At 40.9% G+C, this 19,827-nt stretch overlaps 2 protein-coding genes across 4 annotated transcripts in view; one reads left to right on the top strand and one right to left on the bottom strand.

The window, feature by feature from the left end:
* Positions 1-3,087, top strand: part of EVC (EvC ciliary complex subunit 1) — a 51,389-nt gene extending 48,302 nt beyond the window's left edge. Inside the window, exon 21 of the mRNA XM_066184900.1 lies at positions 262-3,087. The gene's annotated coding sequence lies outside the window, so the exon portion shown is untranslated. The remainder of the gene's footprint in view (positions 1-261) is intronic.
* Positions 3,088-5,683: 2,596 nt separating this feature from the next.
* Positions 5,684-19,827, bottom strand: part of CRMP1 (collapsin response mediator protein 1) — a 50,835-nt gene continuing 36,691 nt past the window's right edge. For 2 of the 3 annotated variants that reach the window (XM_066185444.1, XM_066185443.1), the window contains 6 exons: positions 19,395-19,551; positions 15,062-15,203; positions 13,274-13,444; positions 11,915-12,094; positions 9,258-9,423; positions 5,899-7,507 (listed from right to left, as the gene is read on the bottom strand). In XM_066185444.1, coding sequence (XP_066041541.1) covers positions 7,416-7,507; positions 9,258-9,423; positions 11,915-12,094; positions 13,274-13,444; positions 15,062-15,203; positions 19,395-19,551 — 908 coding nt within the window. In that variant the 3' untranslated portion in view covers positions 5,899-7,415. Of the gene's footprint in view, positions 7,508-9,257; positions 9,424-11,914; positions 12,095-13,273; positions 13,445-15,061; positions 15,204-19,394; positions 19,552-19,827 lie in introns of all 3 variants that reach the window. The other variant, XM_066185442.1, reaches the window with a different exon arrangement.

Raw genomic sequence — 19,827 nt, 5'->3', positions numbered from 1 at the left:
ATGGCATCAACCCTTTTCACACACTCCTTTCCCACAGCCAACAAGGGGTACGTGTGCAGGGAACAGGGACCCAACAAAGGAACGTTTATGTTTTTGCAACTTGGTTTTGGCAGCCTCAACAGAGGCAGCTGAAAACAGTGAGTGCAGGAGTTACATAGCAAGTGCCTTTCTTTTACCAAATTTAATTTAGCTTAAGAGGGAAGTATAGCATTTTAAAACCTGTCTGCAACTTTGATTTCTTTTTCTTATTTATTCTTTCAGAGAGGTATCACAGAGTTCACATGAAGGGGAGACTGAACCAAGGAAAAACTCAAAGATGTTAAAAAAGAAAGGCAGCAGGTAGTAAAAGCCTTTGTCTGAACTGTCTGAACACAGTGTACCAAGGCATTCTTCTGGGGAATCTCAGCAGCTATAGGTACTTACTGAGCTGCTTTGCTGAGGAACAATGAAGAAAATCAATAATAACCCATAAATCTTATTTAGCTGCAGACCAAGAATCAATCCCAACTTCCTTTAGGTGTTAATAAAACATTCCCTCTTGGTTTTGGTAAGGGGGAACAAGGAAGTCTTTAATACAAGCTCTTTGAGATTGCTTGGGTAATATGCTGAGGAGACAGATTTGGAATAAACCTGAGGAAAGTGCACTTGTAGGAGAATGGATGTACGCTGGGCCCAGGTCAGTGTATCTCAGTAAGGTTTCATCACAGTAGTGATGTACTGTTTACTTTTGAGCCTGAGAGGTGGTATATTGAGTCTTTTTTTGAATGCTACTTTGGCCTAACAGAGAGATAAAAATGTAGAGAATATGTAAACAGGCTTCAGATGGTACTGGTACGTCAAAAGATGACATTTGGTCTGTCTTTTGTTAAATTTTGTGCTTCCAGTCCCATGCATGCTTTTTAAAATTTGTACAAAGATTTTTATATATGTATTTCTCTGCCTTTGTCTTAGAATTCAAGTTGTTAATATTAGAGAAAATGAGAGAAAACCAGTTTACTCTTTCCTTTTTTGTACTTCAGCTTCTAGTCTTCTTCCGTATGTGCACCCTTTTGTTTCCAATATACTTTGTTATGCTCATTACGTTTCCTATGGGAAATTCTTGTTATGCAAAGCAGTTAGTTCTTACTGGCTGTACAGAGCCACCTGTATTGTGTCATAAATTGCCCCACTTAAGCAATCCTACATCTTTCATGAAGTGAGAGTATTCTGCCTTTTTAAAAATAAACATATATTTTGCTAACGAAAAGGCCGTCCTTTGGTGGAGGAGGGAAAGTACTACATCAGTTACACAGTTTGCCTCGGACAAAAGTGCCGCCTTACAAATGAGCTCACCAGGCCTGTTACACGCACGTGTTAAATGCTTAATTTTCATGTCTGTTTAAAAAAAACAAAACTAAATTGTACCCTTTCGAGCGTTTGATTCTGGCTTTTCAGCACTTTGGCTCTGTGCTATCTCTGCCTTCCCAGGCTGGACGTTTTAGTTGGGGCTTATTCTTGGTGGGGTTTTTTGTTTGTTTGTTTGTTTTGTGGATTGTTGGTTGGTTGGTGGGGGGGGTGGTTTTTTGTTTATTTTGGGGTTTTTTTGTAACAGAAGCAGTTATTCTCGTTGGATGGCACACGTTTCACTCTGCAGTGCACTCTGTACACAGGGAGCTGTTGCCATTAGAGCCGAGGATTCTCCGAACCCCTCAGGGCAGCAGGAGCTCCTGCCACCCTCAGGGTGCAGCAGAATCACCCGAGCGGGCTCTTGCCTGTGCTGTGCTTTGGCCAGACCGCCTCGAAGTGGCTTTTTCTGTGCATTGGGAAACAAGAAAGTTGGGGTAGTCCCAAAAGCAGGGCAGCAGTGCCCTCTGCTGGGCAGCTGGCGGTGTTCCCAATCCCCTCGCTGGCGGAGGCGGCGGCCGGGGAGCTCCGCCGAGGAGCGGCCGTGCGCTCCGTGCGATCCCCGAGTGCCCCCAGCCCCGGGTGCGGGCCCCTCCCGACCTTCCATCTGCCTGACTTTCCTGGCATGGAGCTTCTGCAGACCTGGCTTTTCTCCCGCAGTCACATTAACAATCTCCTGTCAAAACACCCGCTGCTCTCGTCCCCGTTAGTGACTTCAGTCCCCTTGAGTTTCTCCCTGGATACACCGAGTTCCTGTTTAATGTCATGTGCACATGGGCATAGTGTGACACTTGCCATCACTGTCTGTCAAGCGAGGCAGATATTGAACAAGACAGGGTTTAACTGGACCGAGAAAAAAGTGCAGAGAATGCCAAACAAAACTTAGAGCAGTTGCTTTGCAGTTAATACTGTTGAACTTTTTTGTAACGTTAGAGAATGACAGACTCGATCTAGGGGAAAATGGGGTACCTGGCACCAGTCACAGCTCAAAACACTGAGTTTATAGTGTAAATCTATAAATCTCCCTCTTTATTCTGGAAAGGATAACATAGAGGTTTGATCATGCTTTACAGGTACATAGCAAAAACGCTGCAGAAATTTAGGGGAAAATGTCACGTCTTTTTCTTCCTATTTTTAAACATTAAGGGTAACATTATTTCATCTCCCATACACCCTCCCCCAACAGCCCTCACTGAAAGTTATCTGGAAAGTTTGTGGAAAAGTTCATCACGACCATGATGAATGACTGTCCTAAAGTCAGTTTGTTTAGATGAGCAAGGTTTATTTTTTTACTAAGAGTAGATGAACAAGGACTAGTAGCTTTGTAGTAAGTGCAGAGGGAAGGAAATAAGGAACAGAGCATGGTGCATTCAGAATATCTCTGATTTTTTAAAAGGAGGTGAATTCAGATGCAAGTACTGAATTCATGGACACTTCCATATCCGAAATATAAAAAATGCAGAATCCAGTGTTCTGTTGCGCCCGGAATAAATAAATATTTTTTGTTGTTTTTTGTTTGTTTGTTTGTTTGTTTTTTGTACCTAGAGCTCCTTGACAATTACACGGGATTAAGATACAACTTGAATTAAATCACTGTTATTCCAGACTGATGATCTAATCATGCAGTTGTCTCTATCATGCAGATTTGTGGTATTTCTAGTATTTAATTTTTAAAATAAATTTATTTAAAATTAATTGATTGATTGATTGATTTTAGGGTTTTTTAAATGTAACACCTACAGTGTTCTTAGTGTCATTGTATATTTAGATACACAGATAGGTGAATATCTGTGTACATATTTTGTACCACAAAGAGTTTTCCTTGGACAAATGTTTATGAAATCATGGCAAGCTAGTGAATTCTGCTTGCTGCTCCCTTGGGTCTCTAAGGCTGTTGCCATGTGAAGTCTTTGAGAACCATGCCAGGTCTAAATGGCAAGAAATAGCTGGTGCCAAGAGGACTAGATGAACACTTTGCCATTGTGCATTAAGCTGTGCATTTCCTTGCTCCAAGAAGCCTTTAGTGGCAGGATTTCACATGGGTTTAAATGCACCTTGGCAAGTGTATTGCAAACAAATTCACTGGGAGAAACAGTACAAAGATGCTGCTGCTTCTCAAGAAATTACAAAGCACTGGAAATTAAGCAAACACTTAGAGGAGGATTAGCTTTATATGCTTGCTCTTCTGACCTCTTTCAAGCTTGTGTTGTTGGCTGATGGAACCCAGAGCAGATGGTCATCTGACCTGGTCTAGTCTGAGCTTTTAGTTCTTGAGGACAAAGACCAGTATATTGCCAAGAGAAACACTTAGAGGCTGGGACAGCTGTCAGTTTTGATGTAGTCTTAGCATCATAATTAGCAGGCTTTGCTATAAACACTAGAATTTAAACATGTAACTGCATTTCTCTGGTAGCAGACAAACTGTAACACAAGACAAACTGGTCCAAAATACACTCAGAAACAATTCATAGATCTAGCCTTCCCTTTCACATCACTTGATTTACAAAGATAGTTCCCAGGCTGGTCATAGGGACTAATTTTAAGCAGACTGCTGCAAATAGCAATAGGGAAGAGCAGTTTTGCATCATTAGAGTTACATCAGGTATTAAAAGGTCATAGCCTGCTGCAGATTTTTAGAAGTTTGGCTATTCAGAAAGCCTGAAAGTTCTGCGCTGCTTCCAGCTGTAGCTGAGCTAACAGCAGCTCCTCACCAAGTTCACATCATCCACCCAGCTTGGTATTCCTGCAAGAGAGCAAACTCAAGTGCAGTTTCCTATTCTGCAGGACGCACTCAGGATCACCAGCTAATCCTTTAGTGGTAGTGTTTCTTTACTGGTAGTGTTTTATTTTTTAAGGACAGGTTAGTGATGTAGGGGCAGGGACATTGCTATGAAATAGACTCCAGGTGGTAAGAGAAACACCCCTTACCTTGCTTTGTTTTGCTGTCCATGAGCAATGGCACATGCCATCTCTGATGGAATCACAGTAACCATCCAGGTGAGGCATCCTTCACCTCACCTGGTGAGGCACAGCTCAGGATCCATGGGCTTCCTGCAGGCTGCCCCTCAGCAGTGCAGGAGCACTGCAGGAGCAGCCAGGCTGCAGGGGCTTAGGCTACTTCTTGGAATCATCACAGGAGAGTCACATTGACCTGACAGGCAGTCTTGGTTCACACAGGAGCACTGAACCATGAAATTCCTCTCAAAACACCCACACGTATTTATTCACAGACACTTCACTGAGAAAAAATAAATGCATGTGAACGGTGAATCTTTGACCACCTTGTAGGGAAAGGGTTTTTGGTTTAAGATGCTGTTGTGTGTAGGGAAAGTGGAATCTCAACACGAGTTACACAGTAATCATTTCTGCTACCTCAAGTGTGACAAGCCTCATACATTGAGTGGAAGTTTTATTTGGAGGTGAGCAACCATTGCTACTTGCAAAAAAACACGCAAGAGATGCAATAAGGAAATTGTAACCAGCAGTTCCGAAATTTTCACACTGTCAAATTCGCCACAGAGCTTCACAAACCAGCTGTATTTCTACTGTCGGGGTTACATCACTGCAACTGTTGCTGGCTGTCAACACTCACAGCAAATGGGTTGGAATAGGATGAGGCAGATGGAGACTTGGCATTTCAGGACTGCCTTACCTGCTAGGCTGTAGGTTATTCCAGGGCACACTGTCCTCAGGCTTCTCTGCTACTGTTATTTTACTTCCTATAAAAAACCTGAACCACCAAGTGAGCAATTTATTTTAATTCATATCATATAAAATATCTGAACCACAAAATGAGCAAGGAAGCCTGGGGATGAGGGCACTCTCCAGGAAATAGGAAACATGAATTTGAATTCTTAGCAGAAGGGATTGCTCCTGAAAAGCCTTATTTTCCTTTTTTTCCTTTTTTTTTTTTTGGGGGGGGGGGGGGGAGCAACCAATTCAGTTCACTGCAGACTGAATTGCAATGTTTCTGCAGTTCAGCTCAAAGCCAAAGGAAAAGCTGGCTCTTCAGACTAGCTCTGCTCCCACGTTTCAGACCAAGCTGACCAAAACGGGTTTTTCCAGGACAGCAGTTCCTTTCCCACGCAAGCTGGAAGTGACAATATACTAGTTTCAAAATGACAGGCTTCAGGTAGGCTACTTCCCAAAACTGTTATGCCTCACATGCACCTGGCATGCACCACATGAGCTGTGTCATCACAAGTCACTGCTGCATGAGTGGGATGGATGGGTGTTCAGTGGTCAAGCAGTGCAGCTGACAAAACCACTCCAGTGGCATCCCACTGCTGCAAGACTTTTCCTGCTGCAGCTTTGTAGCGTGAATAAAGGCAAAGCAGCACAAGGGGAGGTGTTTGTTCACCTGTTGATCTCATAGCACCCCACTTCCACTGCAGCCCACACCTCCCACAGCATCTGCAACACCAACAGACAAGCAAAATTACAGAGGATAAGGTTTCTTTACACAATTTGTGAGAGAGTCAGAAAGACAAGGAGAAATACTTCCTTCACTCTCAGAGAATTCAAGTCCACTTCCCTCCCCTTACTTGCAGCATGTTCTTTTCCTGCCATGCCTGAACACAGCTCAGTCAGCAGAGAAAACCGCAATGAAGTCAAATACAGCTTAGGTCAAACTGCAGCACTGGGTACTGGTTCTGTACTGCAGATGAAGATGATGGCAACGAATTACCCCTTTAGGCAAATATGATGTAGATCTGAAGGTCTTTGGGAGAAAGTTAATTTGTGTCTCATTAGGGCAAAACTGAGGTAGTTGCAATGTCACAGAATCACAGACTTGTTAAGGTTGGAAAAGAACTCCAAGATTGAATCCAACCATTAGTAAGTACATTTTAGTCAATAGTAAGTACAATTTTAGTAAGTACATTTACTGTGAGCTCTGTTTAATAAGACATACTATATAATGCTATAGTATGCACACGCAGACCTATACACTTATCAACACTTGTGATCTAAAGAGGTTCCTTCCACTGCATGATGTCAACCTGAAAGACAATTTCTCTTGAGTTCCTCCGTTCCTAATTTTCAGTCATTGAGTCACAGCACTGGAAAGCAGAGGAAGACGCTTACCCATCAATTAATTTCCTTTATTTCACAAGCTTTGAATTCAGAAATTGAACCACGACTAGTAGATCTTGATACTGTAGAGTAAGTAAAAATGCATGTGATTACAAAGGAAAAAATTTGTACAAAAAACTTTAAAAATCCGACAGCAACTTGGATTATCTGTAAGTACCAAAAATCTCATGCAGAAGGAGAGCACTACTGCCCAGGTGGAGAAATCCCTGCAGGGGTGGCAATGGCATTGGTATGTAAAAATCATGGCTCTGTCTAAAATGGAAACAAGAAGGACACAGACTTGGAATGTACCGAGTGGGAACAGACAGGTGCTACGGAGACCATTTGTCATTACGTGTCCCGATGAGTTTCTGTGTCGAGAGAAGTGCTTCTTGGGTTTATAATAAATTAAAGATTAAACAGAAGCTGCCTATATTACTCTACTGCTTACTTTCCAGATGGCCATTTTCTTCCTTCATTAGTGTTTTTGGTGCTGTTTCTCAAATACAGACATTAATCTTGGCATTGTGTCTAGTCAATTGTTGGCAATGTGTTCTAAAGGGACTCACTCACAGAATGCAACTTGCATAAATAACTCAGTAACATGCATTAACTACTCTAATACAGCGAAAAGGTGCAAAGGAACCATCATTCAGTTACGAGACAAAGCTAAAACCTGTAGTCACTAAAGGGGCAATGGAAGCACCATGCTTTAAGGTGACTATGGCATGAAAGCACAATTGTGAGGCAAGTAGTTCCAAGCAAACACACCACACTATTATCACCTCTTTCTATACAAAAAAAAAAAAAAAAGGAAAAAAAAAAGAAAAAAAAAGACATTTCGTTTTTTATTTCTGTTAGTACCAAATAAAACTGTGGGCTCGATAACACAGATATTGAAGGGAATGGACATTATTCCCATGATCCTTCATCCTTGTGTTTCTGTCCATCATCATTTTTCAGCCAAGACTGGTAATATTAGAGCGCCCACCGGGAGGTGCCACGATGCGGTGGCCGGTACGGCGTGGGTTGTTGTCATCAATCTGAGCTCCTGCAACAACAGAGAATGAGGAAACAAAGCTGTGAAAGGGATTGAACCATCAGGACTGAGGTTTTACCTGGCTGTGCTTCCCCCACACCACCATCAGCTGGTTTCTCTTGAGCCTGACTGGAGTGCTGAACAGACCTTCAAGGCACATTTCTGTCTTCAGTGATAAGTGTGGGATTAAATGTTTATGATCAGAATAATGTTACTTGAAGTGCTGATGACAACCTACAGACTGGTTCCCTTTGTAAGATCAGACCTGACAGAAAGTATTACTAACTACAAAAAATACCCCAGAACACATACATGCAGAGTCAACTTTACAAACCTGCCTCACTGACTTAGAATATATGTCCCTACTGAGTCCATGGGGCAACAGTTCAGTAAATCTGATGTTAGCAATCATAAATCCATGAGGAAACGTGCACTGAGCTGATGCAAACTTCAAACTGCATTTTAAATGCTGAAGGGTTAAGCTTAAGGGGACAGCAAGCTTTCTGACAGGCCAAATATTGCCTGATCACACTCACTTTCCTAAAGGCAATGTAATAAATGCGTGGGGTCAGTTGAAATGTTACCATAGTCTCTGCTTCTGCTTAATTTTGTGTTTGCATCATTCAGATCAAATTTGTACCACTAAATGCCTTGGTAGTACCCAGATCCAGCAGTGCACTGTGAAACAGCTTCAGATGCTTATGAAAATCCCAATTACTGGTTTCACTACTACTATGTGAACTTTCTAAGCAATTTTTGTTTGGTGTAGCTTATATGCATATATATATATATATATTTATTTATTTATTTATTTAAATATTTATATATTTTTTAATATATATATATATTTATACATATACATATACATATATATATATATATTTATATATTTATATATTTATACATATATATATATATATTTGTATATGCTCACCACGACCCCAAGTGTATGGGCAAAAATATACCTCACCTCATTAGAAGGGTTTTTAAATATTTGATCTCCTAGGACTTTTTTACACAATTTTCATTTAGTTTCTAAAGAGAGGGTCTGTAAAGTAGGAAAATTCCACCATCAGCTCCCAAAAGGGAGAAAATCCAGTGACTTTCATAACATCATATGAATGCTTTATTCACCACTGAGGCTTCAGACTTTTGAAGAACAAGGATTTGACACACTTGTAACTGTCTTCAGATGACAAGAATTATTTCCAGCAACCCCGAAGGATGATTTTCCAGTCTGTTTCCTATGTACCATGGAAAATGTTTTGAGAACCAAGAGCAGAGGCTAAGAAATACTCCAATCTGCTCATTAACAACTTCTGCACATGGTTTACGATCATGGACAAGGATAGTTGAGGTTTCCATGTCTAGTAGTTGCTGGTGATACAGCCTGTGAGATGTCTGACACTCACAGGTTGCAGCACACCCAAGTCCCATCAGCTCTGCACACCACCAAGAGGCTTCAGTCACACCAACCACAGAACTCAGCTAATTGCAACGGGCCAGGTAAATAATATTAAAAGACTGACATAAAGAAAATTTCAGATTGCAAACATTTTGAATATTTGGCAATATGTAAAATATCCCTAGGCAATGAATGCATAAAAACATGTCTATACTTAAATGTATGTAAGTATATGCATGTATATGAAAATATACAATCCTTTTATATTTGACTAAAGAAATAATTATAATCCAAATTTATCACCAGTAATCCATTCTCATGGCTTTAAAAGGTTTTTCATTAGTCAGGCTGACTTACCTGATAAGCTGAAATTGGATTGATGGAGGTTTCTGATTGGTGGGGGCTGGTTTTTGGCAGGGGAGGATTTAGTTGAGGGTGCAGGAGTTGCATATTTTGGCGTAGCTGGGATTTCATACACAGGTCCATCATACATTCCTCTGGAGACTCCTTGCAGTCCTCCCACCTAAAACAAGAGGAGAGTAAAAATCCAGACACTGAATGCTCAACTAATGCTGCCTAATGATCACTGTAGGAAGAGAGCAGTGAGCACAGAGCTATACTCTGCATTGGCTGAATTAACAACACATCTGTACTTTATATATAAAGTGCAGTTTGCTTTATATATAAAGGAAATTATTAAGCTTGCTCTCTCCATTTTTATATATATATAAATAACAAGAGAGTTTATCAGGCTTCCTTCACAATCAAAGGGGAGCTAAAGTAGGGTTCAAAAGAACAGGTGTGACCTGCTTATCTTACATAAGATCTGTTACAATCACCTCTCTCCATTCAGCTGCCGAGTCACGCTTGGGTTGTAGCACAACTGATACCCCCTGTACCAACTACAGCAATTTCTCTCTTACCTGTCTTGCCTCTGCTCCTCCTCTTCAAAGATCTCATTCTCTTTATTAGAACTCATTGAAAAGCAGTGGCAATTTTTAATTTAAAATTCAAAAGGTTCTACTTCCTGTCATGAACTAGAAAAGTGATTATACATTGGACAGTGGCAGGGGATCTATCTTACAGAATTTGTCAAAAGTGTATCTGTCATTTGAGCTCTGATTTCAGTTTGAAGTCTCTAGATTTTTTTCCCTGTATGGTTCTTACAGGAAATATTAGAAAAGACATGCAAAACAACTTCACTGGCCTTAAAATTATAGGAACCTAGGAAATAATATTTTAATAAGAACAGTTCCAGTTTTCAAAGAGAGCCTGGAGCCACTGAATTGCAGAATGCAAAGCTCATCGAAAAGATCAGAAATCTGTGTCTCACACGAATATGGATTCAGAGAAATTTCCCCAACAGGTTAAAAGTGAAATTAAAATACTGTACTCTACTCACAGGGGTTTGATCCAGCTCTCAAAGCAATCAGTGCATTTCCCTTTCTTTTGATGACAGGGACATCAGGCTCAGAAGAGCCACTGTCTTGCAGGGGGAGCCAAAACTAATGCCCAGAAGAGAGCAGCTGCCAACCACAGCAATGAATCCATCATCCAGGGACCCACAAAGGCATGAATTTATACTGCTATCCCTGCTCCAGGGTAAAGTTTATACTGCCAACCTGTGCCAGTTCAGTTTTGCAGTCCCTTGCTTGACAAGTTCTTCTATATTCCTCTGCTGTGCACTGACATTTTCATACAGCAGCTGATAAAACCATCAATGGGTTTTTATAAATATTTTCAGTGGATCAAATTTGGGAAAAGAAATATATCTTACAGTGGGAAAAGAAATGTAGGCCTGAATCTGCTCTCCCTCTCGGCAGGCAGCAGAGGGAGCTGCAGGAGCAAAAATATCAGTCCCTTTGTCTGTCTGCAGACCTTGCCCAAGGATGAAAGGTCTCCCAAAATCGAGGCCCACTTGAGAAACACAAGTTACTTAACCCAGGTAATTTTGTTCAAACTCCTGCTACAAGATTCACCGATCTGTGATGCTTGTTTCTAAAGTGCCGGTTTCGCTATTTTGATGACTTTGTCACTAATTTATGGCGCATTCCCAGGCACTGAAGCCTTAAGCAGCGAGTGTGAAGAGAAGGCCTGTATAATCTACATGGATAATGTAAAAAAATGCCACACTGATTGGTATTTTGCAAATTTTTTGCAGGTGCATTTGTTTTTTACAATACCTTTCTCCTAAGAAGTGCAGGCCTTTCTTCTGCAGCTTGATAGAATTTGTAAAATGAATGATGAAAGATAAAAACCTATCAACCTGCTTGTAGGCTTAATTTCAGCTGCCAGTATCACAGCCTATGGTATATGCTTGGCTGAAGAAAATATGAGGTTTAGTCAATTTTTCTCATTACCTGTGCTCACAGTGACACTCCTGCTCAGTGACAAGAAGTGATTTCCAAACAACTCCAAACTAGTGTCCAGCCAATTGGTTTTCAACAGATAAGCACTGATATAATTCAAAACCAGAGGTGACCCAGTCTTAATCTTGGTCATTTCCCGAACTTCTTATTAAACAAATGAGAAAAGTTTTCTGAGCCATTAATGCTGCTAATACACAGCCCTGCAAATGCACCAACAACAGTTCAGAAACACCCAATAAAATGAGAATCTCTGGCTGACATGCTTTTCTTCCCTGCAGTGTAGCAGTTCAGTATGCAATTTAAAATTCTGTTTTTATTCTGCCTAACCCTCCCTCACAAGAAGCTTTCTCTTCTCCTGAATTTTAACTGAAAGTAAATTCTATCACTATTCCACCTCTCTTCAAAAGCCTTGACATAAGGTATTGCTGGACATGAAGCAATTATGCCAACTGGCAATTATATGTTCTACCTCCTGAAGCTCACGGTGTTAATACCAAGTTAGATGAGTACACAATTGCAACCAGTTTTGTGGGCATTTTTTAAGCTATTATGGACTCATAATAGCACAACAATATTAAAAACAGCTGCTATTGTGCTTCCAAGAGGGTTTGGCTACAAAGAAGATTAAACAGGATCTGACATTACCTTATTCCTGATTTTGATGCGCTGGTAAAGATATTCAGGGAAAGGTTTGCGAGGGATGAAGCGGCCCATTCCTTTATTTACGTGCAGATTTCCATCTTCAAACACAATCTTCCCTTGGCTTATGACCACAAGTGGGGCACCATGGCACTCCATTCCTTCAAAGATGTTGTACTCAATGGCCTGAGGATCAACCAACTTATTCAGTGCAAGACCTCTTTCCATTAGTAACTTACAACAAATACATCTGTAGTCACAGTTTCAGACAACTGACATTAAGAAGTGTATAAAATTGTTTTGTACGAAGGAAAAGCAAAGCATCTTGATATGAAATTATTTTAAAGGATCCTTCTGATCAGACTTTCCTGGATGAGCCATTTCCTTTCTGTTTTTCATTTTCCATCAAGGATTTTACTTGTTTTTGAAAATTTGCTGTATCTAATCAGAGCATTTAGAAGAATAATAGCCTTAATATGAAGAAAAATTGTGTCTCAGCTGCTGCAGACCCAGAGGACATGGTCCCACCGTGCATCTGCTGTAACTGTGTAAGCAGATTTCAAAGAGGCCAGCACATTTTACTTTCTTGAAAATACAAAAAGATCCCAAGACAGAGAAACAGAAACTGAATCACCCGAATTTACTTTTTAAAGTTTTATAAATGCTTTGGTCTTTTTAATATAAAAATGCAATACTGGATTTTCAGTAAAACTTTTGAAAGAATTCCCCAATACAAAGGGCCAAAGCATTAAACAGTAAGATAACTGTGGGATAGACAACACGTAAGATAAAACCTATCAGAGTCAAAATGAAAGCAACTGTCAGTCACTGGTACTGTGCACTGAGGGCAAAGAAATATGTGACAAAGCTCTGGAATTAAACAGAAAATGCCTCCATGAAGCTGATTAGAGCTTCAAAATATTATCAAAACATTTGTATTATCAAAACATTTAATCATATGTCATAGTTTAAAATATTTTTAATTTAAACCTGCAATTTATAATTTCAGGTGCTTTGTAGGTAAGAAAAAAAAAGAAGCTGGTTTTAAATTTATCCTCACAGCCTTATTAACCTCAGCCACAGAGCTGCCGATTCACGCCTGTTAACAGATCTGCCACAAGCATGCAAAAATAAATAGTGCAAAGGTATTTGCAGAGAGAATAGAAATCCTTCCTGATCACAATGCTTCCAACACAGGACTGCAATACTCCCATGTCCTGAAACATTAACCCATTTCAGAACAGGAGTAGGCAGTCACCCCATTCCTCTGTATCCTGCACTATTGGTGTTCACACGATTTAGGTCAACAGCTGAAAAACAACAGCGACATTTCTTTTTTCTTGCTGGTTTTCATTTCCTCCTTACCGATTTATGGCTTTTGGCTGTTATAGTCTTCACCTTATCAGGGTCCCAAATGACAACATCAGCATCAGATCCTACAGCAATCCGGCCTTTTCTTGGATACAGATTAAAGATTTTGGCAGCATTGGTGCTGGTGACAGCTACAAACTGGCTCTCATCCATCTTGCCCGTGGCCTAAAAAACAATGTGATTTGAGCAAAATACACTTATGAAATGAGGATTTACTATTCAGAATACTGAAAGGTCAGGGAGATATTGGAAGGGATCCCTTTATAGATATGGTGACGTTGCATGAAAGAGAGACTGAATCACCCAGGACTTTATATAAAGGTCTTTACTTGGAAGTTTCAAATAAATGACTGTGTTACTCCACGTATTGCAAAGGACAGCCATTGAAACCTTGGTGCACATGATACTACCCAAGGTGCTCAGCTATCTGGGATCCTTTCTCTACACACTGAAGCCTACGTGGTTTGTTGCTAGTCCTAGTAATTTCTATTTAAATATTTAAGCAATTTTAAATCAGAGAAATTTATATGTGTGTTACGAGACGTAACAAAAGATCAAGATTCCAACACTTTTGGGAACACTTCTTGCAAATTAAGTCCATTCTGTTATCGTTATTGTCAGATCTATACATCTAAGTAATACAACCAATTATGAAGTCCTTGCCTGGAGAAATGTCATCACCAACAGAACTTGGCCTACAGGCAGTGATGGCAATTGCAACTGTACAGAACAGCATTTTGACTTCTCAATAGAGTATTTTGGGGTCTTCCCTGGCCATGAGCAAGAACAATGTTCTAAGGAAGAACAACAGTGCCAAGCCTTTTAACATTAAATAAACACTTACTTCCTGCCTGGTAAAATACAAGGTTTCTAAAGAATAAGCTACTCAGTGATGCAGGACTGAATGTTACCACCTGTAAATTCCATGTGGCAGCCCTTCCTGAAGTTCCTTCCCACTGAGGGAGTAACAAAAGAAAAATATCAGCAGCTGGCTGTGCTTTGCTTGCTTCCCTGCTTTGCTCCTACATGGCAGCTATCTGAAGCTACTTCTGTGCTTGGAATCTCAATTGCTGTCCCTGAATAAAGTGGTTATGAAATACAGTCAGGGAGAAGTGCTCATCAGAGCACTGTAAATACTGCCACTTCCCAGTCTGCAATGTGCATTCCAGCATAATGCAGTGATTGTGTGTGAGTGTGCAGGGTGTGCATGTGGAGACAGACAATAGAGGGAGAATATCATTATACATTAGAATCCATGGAACCATCAAAAAATTCCTGACTTATACCGGCACTCCACTGCAAAGTATGCCAGTATGAATTACGTGCAATGCCCTCCCTCACAGCATTTCATCTTTTAGCCTCAGGCTCAGCTGCCATCCATTTGTAATTTTTCAAAAACGATGAGACACTTCCCAAATTCAAACAATCCATTCATTACGTTTATATGAGGTCCAGTTCAAAACCATTAAATTGCTCCAGATACCACATCTCTCAGAAGCATCCGCTCTGACACAAATGGAAAATAGAGCAATGGTCTGGGAAGCCTCAGGTCTAATAAAGCACAACACTATTTCAGTGTCAGAAATGAAACACAGCCCTGAGTTCAAAAAACTGGAAGAGGTTTTTGAAATAAGCAATTCACCTCACAGTAGCATTCTCTCAGGGAATTCTCAGAAATATATCAGAAAGTCACTTAAGCAATGGCCAAGAGTCTCTCTTGGCTTTCAATATTCAGCCAACACCCAATTTCCTTTTAGTCTATAAAAGCAAGTAATTACTTACTACAGCCTTGTCCCAGACAACAGTCATCCTTTCCTCAATTCCATTGACCCCTTCAGGAATCATAGTGAAGTTGTCCTTTCCAATGGCTTTCTGGGCAGTGCTATAGGGGCAATGTCCACTTCCCGTCACCTGCAGGTCCCCACTGTGGAGTTAACACACAGAAGGTTTAGACCAGGCATCATCAAGGTGACCTTGGCCTCAGACAGGCTGTGAATGGACCTTTCAAGCCTTTCAAGACACCAGAGGCACAGGCTGTAAATCATGCCAGCAGCCTTTCCAGGCTGGCTACAGATCACTGAGAGCAACAATAGCACTGGACATCTCCACTTTCCCCCAGGAGCACCCTGAACTCCTGGATTACAGCCCCCTCTGGTTCTAGGCTGCTTATGGACAGAGATCAGGCAAAAGCCCACTAACCAGGACAAAGGATCACTCCAGGATTAAGGAAATGATCAGAAGCTTGTATGAAATGTCTGCCACTCTCAAGATAAATTAATTCACAACCACATTAAAAAACAATGGCAGATTTCACAGTGCAAAGTCAGGAGTTTCAAACGTGTTCCCCTGCATTTCTCTCCTGCACATGTATTTTTCTTGCAAAACTTACATGAATACTCATCTCACCTTCCAAAACAGAATCAAGAAAATAGTAAGTTTTTAATCAGGTAGTTTTCTAATTAAACAACAAAAGGCATAGTGCAGGTCAAACACATGTTCTGGATTTATCTAACTTAAGGGTCTTACACAGAAAAAGGGATGGAGAAAAATGTAAAAAGAGCTACCATTTATAATGCTTTTATTTAAGAGGTTGGGTTTTTCAGCCTAGAGAAAATTTTTTTGGCAGAGAGCAGAACTGGATCACAGCTGCTCCTGGAAATAAGGAGGAAGAACATAATCAATATGCAGAATCTCGCAAAAATAGAAAGACAAAAAAGAAGGTTCTCCAATATCCACAGGAAATGTGATATTTTTAGCTCTTGATTAAGCTTACAGGAGGCAAGCACATTAGAACTCACTATGATTTCCCTTCCATCACTCCATAAGTCCCCAAGAGCCTGTCATCCTTTCCTTTAACTGATAATGTAAATTCCAGCTCTGAAACAACTGAATGATTCTAGTCAACAAATGTAGATCCAACAAGCTAAAAAATATCTAAGTGCAAAAGAAAAAAGTGTCACATGTGAGTAATTCTAATGCTATTTTCTAGGCTGCAGCCCTAATGATTGCTAACAGAGAAGAGTCTTCGGCCTCTTTTCTGGTTCTCCACCATGCTCACAAGCCATCCATCCAGTTTTAGGAGAAGCTAAACCCATGAATTCAGTACAGAAAAGGTCATTATGCTTTAGCTGCTCCTGATTATTAATGACTGCCTAGTGTTACTCCATAGGATTAAGCCAATTTCATCAGTTAAACATTCATTTATTTTAACACAACAATAAAGTCAGAAGGTTGCAATGCCATTTCTTCCTTTTTGATGCTCTTCTAAACAGGAAAGCTTTCTGTGGCATCTGGCCTTTCCACACACTGATATAACCATGAAAACCTGACTGCCACAGCCAGGCCCTGTATCAATGCCTGCTTCCCTGAGGTTCTGCTGTGCTTCTAACACCACACTACAAATTCCTACACCTGAAAGACAAGAAGAGCTTGCTTTTTTAACTCCATATTCCCTCTCCTCTGAGGGAATGCCATTTAATGCCATTATTGATATGAACTGCACTCCCCAGTCAAATCAATAGAAGACTTCCGAAAATGGAGCGTGTCCCTTGAGAGCTGCCCATCCCTGGTTAACCCATGGGCACTCCTACTGTCAAATGGGGGATAAGCATCACATCAGCTAAAAACTGAGAGACAGGAAGGGATCATCCTGAAATAAATGCCAGATCAATACATTGTCATCTTATTCTTCCCCTTAAACAAGGCTTTCATGACAAGTTACATCTTCTGTGTAGCACCAAGATCTCACATCTCTGGTTCACAAGAGGTGGCACATCACAGCTGCAGTAATGCAGCAGCACACCGTGCAAGATCAAAGCTAACTCAAGTGCATGGCCCACAGATGACACAAGAACCTAATCTCATGAGGCAAATTCAATCTGCAAATCCCATGAGACATGATGGGGTTTTACACGTTCAGCTTTTCAGTGGAAAATCAACTGCTTTTCTGTGGAAAAAAGCACAAGCAGTATGCTGCATGCTTGCAAAGGAAGGATGTTGTAGAGATTTTTTAATGAATGTCAAATACTGATATCCAAATCAACAGTGCCATAGAAATGTGAAATACTGTCTTTACCATCATCCTTGCATAAAATTCCCAATGAATGCAGAGCAGAATGATAAAGTATACAGTTCCTTTTAGTTTCACGGTATAGATTTGAAGTATTAAAACTGAAAGCAGGCTAAGCTGCTGTCATTTAAGATCTAGGATTTTAAGCCACTAGGAAAAAAAAAACATTTTTGCATACTTGGACAATAATGAAAACTTCTGTAAGTCTTCAGTTTGTCTTTCTGATGTTAGTTTAAAAAATTCATTGTTTGGATTCCAATTCCAAAAATGTTCTTGCTATTTTAGCTAATCTGTTTTGACCCACATACTATTTTCTGGGGACTCTCCTCTAGAAAGCACATATAGCCACTCTAACAGAGAAAGGAGTCAAACATTTTCATACACATTTATATGTGCTAGTTAAGAGCCTTACTCTCACACAGGGAACTTCACCATTTACAGTGCTGATAGTGATGAATCAGACCAAGAAATCAATTTTTTTTTCCTAAGTCCTTATTTAGAACAAAAATCTCAGTTACAGAAAAAACATTTTTGCCTTCAGACTGTTAGAAGTGCTGCATATTCTTACCAGAGCCACATGTAACTCAGAGCTCAGCTGCAGCATCTTTACAGTGGGAGGGCTCTGGTGGGCTGCACAACCTGACCCATTGTGTGCAAGGGGAGATGTGGCACTGACTGATGGCACCTTCCTGTCACAGGTGTGTGCCCACCCACCTTCCAGGCAGCTGCTCTAAAGATGGTCACTTACAAGGTTCCAATTTCACTGCGCTGTCTAGGGCACTGGAAACCCCAGAAAGGGGAGGCAGGAAGTGAGGTGGGTGCCACTGCATGGAGGTAAATAAGGATATGAATGCTAAGTCGGGTTCCTCACTCCAGCCCTAGCAATCTGTCCTGCTGGGGCTTCAGCTGTGAATTTCTGTATCATTTCAGAGCAGATGGTCTTTTGCTTAAGCTAAAGAAGACCCACAGTTGGCTACAGGCAGGAAATACTTTCAGAGATGGATTTACAGTCTGGGTTTCTGGCATTGCTGATACCTTCTTTTCTATATGTGAAAGACACTTCTTGCTCTGCTGTCCACATTCCCTACACCTGCCTAGTTATTAAACTCTCTCTGCAAACCTGAAAGCAGTCAGCTCACATCCCTATCCTGTCAAGAGATGGCGTTCAGTCTCCAGCTGTCTCCACCCAAGTCCCTCACAGTCTCTTCTGGAATCCACTCTGGCCTCTTTCTCTTGACACATCTGCTCTACATGTACCGCTTATCTTTGCCTTCTTCCAGCTGGAGGACCCCAGAGCCCATAAAGACACAAGGCAAGCTAAAATAAGAAGCCTGCAAGAACTGAACACAAGGAAACTTGTATGATTTTGGTCCCTCCCAGATGAAGGCAAACTACCAAGTCAGAATTTTTCAATATGCAGGAGAAAAACCCACCAAACTCTGCTACAAATACAAGTTAGTTTAGGACAAGCCAATTTTCAGAACTCACAGCTGAGAGCCCTGCACCAGCTTTGACAAAAATTGCCCCAGGAAATACCCAAGAAAAGGTTCTAGTATCTCTGCATTCAGGAACAGCCCTGATTTCAGGAGCTGTGTTTCTCAGGGATGACTGGGGCTTAAAATTGAGTCTGTTCTCAAATATGGGGATTTATCCACAAGGCTTTTGCATATGATGGACAGTGAGGATGCCATCTCATCATATATCAACAATTCAGCTAAAGAAAACTGCAAACTAGGGAGAAGGCCAGTTTGAAGTCCTGACAATCTAGCTGTAAAACTAGGAACCACTTGAAGAGCAGAAAAAAAAGAATTAATTCCTGAATAGCCTCTCTATCAAGCCAACCAGCAACTGGAGTGTCCATGACTGCACACTTGACTGACAGCCTAGGCACAAGGATATAACTATCCCTGGTTTTCCATGTCCCTTCTCTGCTCTTTCATGTATGAGACTGGTCTAAAGGAAATGAGGCTGATCCCTAGATGCTTCATGTCATCTGGCTTTTGCACTTGCCTCACTGTCATCCTGTAAAAAAAAGAGGAGTCTTACCATGCTAAGAGCGAATTTAAGTGGTCTGGAGTGGTAGGGTCAGGGCTCAGAGGTGGTGAGGTCACAAAAGCTGCAGCCTTGGCCCAGTTTTTGCTCCAGTAATGTGTCCCATCTGTTCCCAAGCTGGCAGTGATGGGTTCTCCAAAAACAAGGGGACCTTGGAGAAAGCAAGGATATACAGGAACTAATTACAACCCACTCCCTCTTCAGCACATGACAGTGCTTGCTGCATGCAACCATGTATAATTCAGGCATTGCTACATGGCTAGTGCAGCTCCCAGGAAATTAAACAGCCCTGGCTTTGTCTGTATGATAAAAAATTAATCAGGAGTCTCTCTGAGCTCTACATGCTTTTGATCACCCTGTTTACAAATCTTTCTTTCTAATCCAGAAGGAGACAGTTCAGACCCGCTTTTAATTTGTACTGTTTTAA

Source organism: Chamaea fasciata, unplaced genomic scaffold (assembly GCF_029207755.1).
Source record: "Chamaea fasciata isolate MVZ Bird 193981 ecotype frontalis unplaced genomic scaffold, bChaFas1.0.hap1 SCAF_6, whole genome shotgun sequence".
NCBI lineage: Eukaryota > Metazoa > Chordata > Aves > Passeriformes > Sylviidae > Chamaea > Chamaea fasciata.
Note: the sequence above shows the minus strand (reverse complement) of the source record. Positions and strands in the feature narration are given on the sequence as shown.